At 38.4% G+C, this 8091-nt stretch overlaps 1 protein-coding gene across 1 annotated transcript; it reads left to right on the top strand.

Moving 5' to 3' along the window:
• The first annotated feature begins 2506 nt into the window (after positions 1–2506).
• Positions 2507–5005, top strand: LOC133129148 (carbohydrate sulfotransferase 2-like). The gene has a single exon (XM_061243013.1). It carries the CDS (start codon positions 3064–3066, stop codon positions 4453–4455), a length of 1392 nt encoding a protein of 463 aa, XP_061098997.1. The 5' UTR covers positions 2507–3063; the 3' UTR covers positions 4456–5005.
• The last annotated feature ends 3086 nt before the right edge of the window (positions 5006–8091 follow it).

The following is an 8091-nucleotide window of genomic DNA, read 5'->3' as shown; positions in this document are numbered from 1 at the left end:
CTGGGACAGACAGGAGAACAGGCTGCCAGGCGCTGACAGAGAGAATAGGCATGAAAGAGATGGGCTGTCCTGTTTTTCCACACTTGGCTAAGTGTGCTTGGGTACTAGTATTGTGACGTGGAACATAAAATTGCATATAGTGCGCAAAAATGTATTAAATACCAAAGTGCGCAGGGATTTTTAAAACAATTGGCATACAATTGTTGTTCCCTGGTCCCAAATGATTTATTGTAGTCACATCGCTATTCATAGCTAGCAATAGCTGTCCAAAGCTTGATGTGGGCTTCCTACCAGACATAACCAAGCTTGCTAACATCATATTCACATTTATAAAACCATCATAATGCTACCATATGAATAAAATATGAAATTACAACTTTTTTTCATTTAAGAAATTAAATAATAAAATGTTTTGTGCTTACTCAGTTTCCCTTTGTCTAATCTTACATTTTGATCTGAAACCATTCAGTGTGACAGTAGCTTGAGTTTTACTGATAATATGATTTCTTAGTATGATACCTTGGATGTGAAAAATAGAACCAAGCCAACTGGAATTGCATTGAAAAAAACAAAAAACAAAAAAACAGAATCAACTGATATACTGTATACGGTACAGTATATTTTTACAATATATGTATATATATATAGGAGATATGCAATATGGACCGGTGTTACTTATAGTGATGAATACTGGACCTATGAGACAGTCTTATGCAATTGCACCTTGTTATTTGAATGTCTGAATGTTTTAATATGAATAGGATTCAAATGTTAGTGTTTATGTATATAATGTATTTATATTGTAATGTGATGCCAAAACACAAATTTCCACCTAGTGTGGACAATAAAGTCAAAAGTCTCAATGGTATATAATACAGGACATCAGGAAGGGGGAAATACTTTTTCATGGCCCTGTACATGGTACTGCCCATCACAACAATAATACATTAAATAACTTTAGAATCACAACAATCAATTTGATGTCATTACTGTAACCAGGCAGACAGATAAAATACTAATAGTTGCATGGCTAATTTGCTTTGAGCCATTTTTTCAGTTGAACAGCAACACTACAGAACTACCACTCTGATGGGATGGTTCAATATGATGAGAATGCAATCAAGCCTGCCAGTGATCAATCAGCTGGATCTAATTATCAAATACATTTGGTTAATACGTTGAGTAATTAAGGGGAGAATGACTTTTTCTCATGAGTGATATGGGTGTTTGATAAGTTATTTCATTAAATAAATGAAATCATTTTAAAAGTGTGTTTTGTGTTTACTTGTTTCCCTTTTTCTAATATTACATTTTATCTAAAGATTTGTAACCACTGAGCATGAAAATCATGCAATAATAGAGCAAATACTTTTCTAGGCACTGTAAATAATTTAAGTGGTTTCTGTCAGATAGATGCCTCTATGGGATCAATACAAACAAGTGACGAAGTCTACCACAGAACACTGCAGGTACCTGCTTGGCTAGATGCCATGAATCCTAGGTTTTGGCTCTACATTTTCAAAAAATAGAAGAATATGGCAGACAATTGAAAAACGTACTCTTATTCCATCTAATTTGTCCACTAAGATGTGTGGAATCAGAATAACAATGGGCCTTATTTGCAAAATGTTTCTTAAATTCTTCTAACTTTGTTCTCACAAGGAACCAAAGTGGGATTCATGAAACATGCACAATTTTGTATCCCATGTGTATCGAATCCACCTGGATTAACTGAATTTTACGCTCTTAAATATCTTAACTATTCTTTTTGAAAAGACTGTGACACTATCAGCCTGAGTAACTGCTGGTCCTTTCATGGAGAGAGATTAGTCTCAATATTATTGACGAATGTGTGTATCATGATCCAGAAATAAGAGGCGCACGTGTTTCACTATCCACAAACGAATGCCTCTCAACTCAACTCTCAACGAATGTGTCTTGTACAGTATATTGCCTCCCCTGGACAGGGCAGTGGACCGGCAGCCTGTATTCTATGTAGGGCCAATGCTGCCCCCTGGTGGACAGCACCTCATAGTCCTTTCCGGGCATCATAATGTGTATTTCATATGTATGTGAGTACACAAGAGTATGCATGTACTATATGTGCAAGTGATGATGTGTATGTATGGAGTGTTTCACATGTATGTGCGTTTTATCTCGGTATATGTGAGCGTACAGTAGTATGCATGTATGTATGAGTGTTTTAAATAGGTAAATGGGAACAAGGTTTGTAAAAAAATGAAATAGATATACCTATGTTGCAGTGTCTCTGCTGCATCCTTCTCCGTCATTTAAAACGCACCAAGCAGTTTTCAATAAGAACTCAGCTTTGTAGGCTACAAGGGGCGCATAGAAATTGACAGACGTAGCAGACAGCCAATAGAGAGGCAGACTGATCCAGATTCATGCTATTTCTATCAATCGGGACACAGGGTGGGAGGAACCGTTTTCCTCAGTTTCTGATTGAATCAGCCCAGTTCCAATTAGTTACTAAGATATGACACAATAGAACGTCCATGCAACGGATGTGGATGAAAACAAAACAATTCAAGACTGGAAGTAAGCTGCCGATTCTCCTTTCAACAAAACATGGAATCAAATGGAAGCCATTACACGTAATTATTAGCATTTTATTGATTTGAGATTCCTTCTTTATCGAGTGTAGCCTATACTTATAGCTCGCTACCTCAGATTTCTGCGCAGAGATGCTTTCACCGCGTGTTAGTAGCAAAGAGTGTAACCTAGATGTTTCCTGAAAAACTCGTATTCATCTTGCATCTCTCATAGGGCTGAACGAAATCTGCAATATAAGTGTTATATTTTCACTGCATTTTGTGCCGAATGAGTACGCTTGCGCACTGCAGTAAAACGTGTCTGCGTTAGCTTTTGAATTTGAATTTAATATCAATCCTTTGGGTGATCTAATTCATAACCATTTCATTTTAAATTCGGTACGTGAAAGCGCAAGTCTCTCCACCCTCCCCATACCGCCCAATTGGACACCCACTACAATTTAATGTAACACCAATTATCGGCGCGGTATTAGCCCCCATCGTGTCATAAATGAAAAGCAAACAGTATCAACTGAAGTTAACACCGCCCTGGGAGAAGGATGCAGGCTTCGGGAGAAAGCTCAAAACCTACAGAAGTCACACAAAAATAATCGCTCATCCAGGAATCGTAATGAAAGTGCTTCGCAGGAAGAGGATTGTATTGTTAATGGCCTATTTTTTGCTACTGGTTTTAACCATGCTGAACCTGGCTAATTACAAATGGACTAAAGAGCCACAGCAGTGCAATCTCCAGATGAGAAGCACTACCTATCAGGGTAGATCAGACATTCGCTTCCTTTACAGACCCTCGCTGGCTAAGAAAAGGCAGCTCGTGTATGTTTTGACAACTTGGCGGTCTGGATCCTCCTTTTTCGGTGAGCTTTTTAACCAAAATCCAGACGTGTTCTTTTTGTACGAGCCGATGTGGCACATCTGGCAGAAACTGTACCCCGGAGATGCTCTGTCGCTGCAAGGGGCTGCCAGAGACATGCTAAGCTCATTGTATCGATGTGATCTCTCCGTTTTCCAGCTGTACAATGCACCGGGGGGCAAGAATGTGAGCTCTCTGGGGGTATTTGGTGCTACCCTTAACAAGGTAATATGCTCTTATCCCCTCTGCTCGGCGTACAGAAAAGATATTGTGGGCTTGGTGGACGATAAGATGTGTAAAAAGTGCCCACCCCAAAGTCTGCGGCTCCTGGAGGAGGAATGCCTCAAGTATAACACCGTAGTCATAAAAGGGGTGCGCATTTTGGACCTCAACGTTCTCGCCCCGCTGATGGAGGATCCTTCTTTAGATCTGAAGGTGATTCACCTCGTCCGAGACCCGAGGGCCGTGGCGAATTCCAGGATCAAGTCAAGACATGGGCTCATACGCGAGAACTTACAAGTGGTTCGGAGCAGGGACCCCAAACTTCGTCGAATACCTTTCGCCGACCCCGCTCATAAGGTTAACAAAAAGGACGGCTCAGACTATCACTCAATTGGAGCTATGGAAGTGATATGCGACCGGACATCCAGAACCTTGAGAACCGCTTTAAACCCACCGAACTGGCTGAAGGGAAAGTACATGACTGTGCGCTACGAGGATTTAGTGGACAACCCAATCAAGACTGTACGGAACATTTATCGCTTTGTTAATTTGTCTGCGAACCACGATATCGAATTGTTTGCGTTGAACATGACCAGTGGAACAACTTCATCCTCCAAACCGTTCCTCGTGTCGTCCCGGAATGCGACCCAAGCAGCCAACGCCTGGAGAACTGTACTAAGTTTTCAACAAATAAAACAAGTTGAAGACTATTGTCACCAGGCGATGTCTTTACTCGGATATGAACGCGTACGAACTGCCGGGGATGCAAAAGACTTGAGTAAGTCGCTGCTGTCAGTCCCTAAAGTGTAACAGTAATTTTCACCAAAGACATAAAGACTTGTACATTAATTTAGCATCGAACAGGTTACTGTTCTGTTCATTGTGCAATTTGCAGGTATGTTTAAGCTTTATGTCGACGTAAGTGTTCTTTGGAAGTTTCATAAGCCACATTGGAATGTATTTTGTTCGTTTTAAATACAGCACAGCGGTTTTGATGGGACCACTGGATTTATAATTGGACCTCTGGATATCTGACAATGCAAGGACTGTAAAACAACTTGAATCTTGGGACCATTTGAAACCGCAATGTGTACAATGCATCCTGTTATAGTTGCACTTCTTCAAAGTGAATGTTTCTGGTAATTTCTAAAAAAAAAAGAAAGGGAAAAAAAAAACTAAAATTTGCTTAGGCTACACAATAACGAGCTAGCTTACTACTTTTGTCAAAGTGAAAAGTGTGGGAAAAGATGTTCAAATAGATTTTTCAAAGAATCAGCACCTGGTAATGTTACATTATGTGTATGAATAATGGTACTTGGTCAGCTTTACCAGAGACAATCATTAAAAAGTTTTTGAATAATTTTGTTGTGGTAGGCTATATAGCCAAAATGTTGTCTCATGCACGTAGCTTTAACCACACGTTTCAATTTCCTAATGACCAGTTTTGCATTTTTCCAACTGTATGCTAGCCACTGACTTTTACAGCCGTTATCCTTAGAATTTGGACCAAAGAGATGCTGCTGCAAACTAATGGAGAGAGTGCTTGTATATTGAATTTCTCAATATTTTCTAATTATAGCCTACTTCTCATGGATATTAACATTCTTATTTGTTAAAAAAAGGGTAAAATGTGAAAGGACATATACCCTCACCTTGGTAACAATTTGTCAGGCACGGAGTGGAGCTGCAACCTTCTGATCCCCTTTGTGTATAGTGGCATATCGTCTCATCAGGCTGTATTCTCATGAGCCTAGAAAGTCTAGGAAGCTCAGCCTTTCTCAGGTTGTCTGTGTTACATAAAAACAAGAGTTGATGCCTGCCTGTGCATTAAAACGTGTTAGCTTTGACACAGAAAAAGAAGTTGTACATGGGAGTGTCAAATTCACTCGTACATCCAAAATGTAGAAGTGAATTTTGGCTCGCAGAAAGGATATAGTATGATATGTACTTTATATGTACAAAGGTAATACTTCACTAGTACTATGGAGCCATTAACACATAATTAAGTCATGTTTACTATTGTGTATAAAGTATCATTTATTGCAGTGCCTGCTATAAAGTTGATAACTCGCCCATTAGAAATTACTTCAAAGTAAATTATTGATTTATAGTATTAATTGATGTTTCATGAGCTTTTATGAGCAAAGTTGTTCTATGATGTGGATTGTGTCTTTAAGGACAGACACTGAAAAACTGCTAATGGTAATATTAGCCCAGTTAATCAGTGCTCATTGTATAATATATTTTAAGAGTTTTAATTTAGTATTATTTTGATACTAAATTTTGATAGTAAATAGTGTTACCAAAACATCCGTATTTGTTTTCATTGAAAATAGCTAAATTTGAGAAATCATATTCTTTGCTGATTGAAGATTCTACCATTATATGTAAAACAGAGGGTAAGTACAGGGAAGAGTAGGAGCCACTTAGCCTGCTACATGTTAGCATGTTGATATTTCACTGTAACTGAGGATCACTGAGACAGGAAGAAACTATACTATACTGTAGCCCTGCTGCTCAAAGCTCAAATCTGACATAGCAAACATTTTGAACATTTTCAATGCTTACTGTATCTGCTGACACTGGGCTGTTGAAGCCAACAGTTGTTTATTCTCTCATGTTCACTGAGTAGGGAGGAATTGCTTTTGCAGTGTAACCACACGGTTGTTTCACTGGAAAAGTTCTCTCAAAGAATTATCGGACAAACTGTTACCGAATTTGATTCTTAGGCTAATAATTTTAATATGTACTTCTTTCAGCCATAATTACAACCATATATAGTCTTTCTCTTTATTCACACAAGGGAGAAAACTGAGAGGGCCACAACTAGAGATGGGACCTCCGTAGAGAAAATTCCACAGCCAGGATTCAAACTTGTGATTGCACAGGGAGACTTGGGCTTGGACCAAGACCACATCAAACGGTCTCCCCTAAAATAGATTTTTCACAAAATATTTGTTTTATGTAAGCATTAGTATTATGTCTTTTTTCCTTGCATAATAGTGTACAATGCAAGAGACAAATCAACAAGGACTAAATCTCCTAGCATCTCCTCTAATGAAAATGCCTGTGTTGCAACTACCCCCAAGTGTGAATTAGAGTAGGATTGTAGTTTGGTAGTTCTGATATTTGTGATTTTGTTAGAATAAGGAAGATGATGTTAGTCAATATGCATACAAACTTTCTGATCATGCTTATGTTACTTATAGGCTCTAATGTACACTGTAGGGTACTGTAGGGCATTCTGAAAAACCCACTTGAACGAAAAGCTTTGTAACTAACAACACATACACAAGTTAAAATGTAAAAACATCGAAATGAAATCCACTTGAAAAAAAGGTTTTGAAAGGAAAGCACACTGTGTTCAGAACAACCGTTTTCAGATTTTTACAGCATAAATTCACAGGATTGTAGACTGTCCTGGCTGTCCTCTCTAAAGCCCTTTTTTGGAAAATGATCATTCCAAAGTGATAACTGATTTAAAAAATGTGCAAGAATGAGGTGACAAGCTGAACTGTGAAAAAGCTGGTGATATAAGGAGGTCTTCCACAACCACCCAGTGTGCTAAGTCTATTGGGTTGTCGGATGTCCTTCTGGACATTTACCCATTAGCCCATTAGCCGGGGGTGTAGGAGCAGTCACCACCTTCCGACTCTTTTTTCAACTTTCTCCCTTGCAGGAAATGTTTGTTTGAATACTGAAGGTCAGCTCTGTTGTGTGGTTTTGTGTGACGGTCCCATATTTTAAATCATGAATGGAAAACACTCGAAGGAATATTTGGAATAAAAAAAATCAATCATGATGTTTTTGCTCTGCAAGCCAAGAAATCGAAACCACAGGGATCTCTGCAACATTTGTAATAGGCAAACACTTGATGTTGATTGTGCTTTTCTATATATTCAGTTGACTGCATGGACAAGTGGAATGCCTCACTCATGAGACATGAGAAGTTCCTTGACAAACACTGAAAAGAAATAAACAAGCAGCACAACAGCAAAAAATCTTCAAAACAATAACTGCAAGTTAATAAAGCCATGGTATAGAAAATTGAGCAAGCACAGCATCTTAAAATGTAATTCATTATGTAGAAAATGTTTTCCAACAATAAAACTTATGTTGCTGGATGAGAATTAGCAGAGGGGATGGCAAATGGCTTCTTAAAATATTGAATTTGAAGTTCAGAATCTAATTGTCGTATACAATTCACAGACAGGAAGAATAGTCTTGGTTTTCTACAATTCTGACATTCTGTTTTAAATGTCACATTGAATTATACACCATGCACCAATAGAAACGGCATAAATTAGCAGCATTATGGACTGTCCTGGCTGTCATGATTAAAGCACTTTTTTGAAAATGAACATTTCGAGGTGTTAACTGATAAAAAAAATGTGCAAGAATAAGGTGACAAGCGGAACTGTGGAAATGCTTTCTTTATTGCAAACT

This window comes from Conger conger, chromosome 5 (genome assembly GCF_963514075.1).
Source record: "Conger conger chromosome 5, fConCon1.1, whole genome shotgun sequence".
NCBI lineage: Eukaryota > Metazoa > Chordata > Actinopteri > Anguilliformes > Congridae > Conger > Conger conger.
The sequence above is the reverse complement of the archived record's forward strand: the minus strand, read 5'-3'. Positions and strand labels throughout refer to the sequence as shown.

Excerpts from the sequence above, each read along its gene's own strand:
- LOC133129148 (XM_061243013.1), top strand. The coding sequence starts at position 3,064 with ATGAAAAGCAAACAGTATCAACTGAAGTTAACACCGCCCTGGGAGAAG.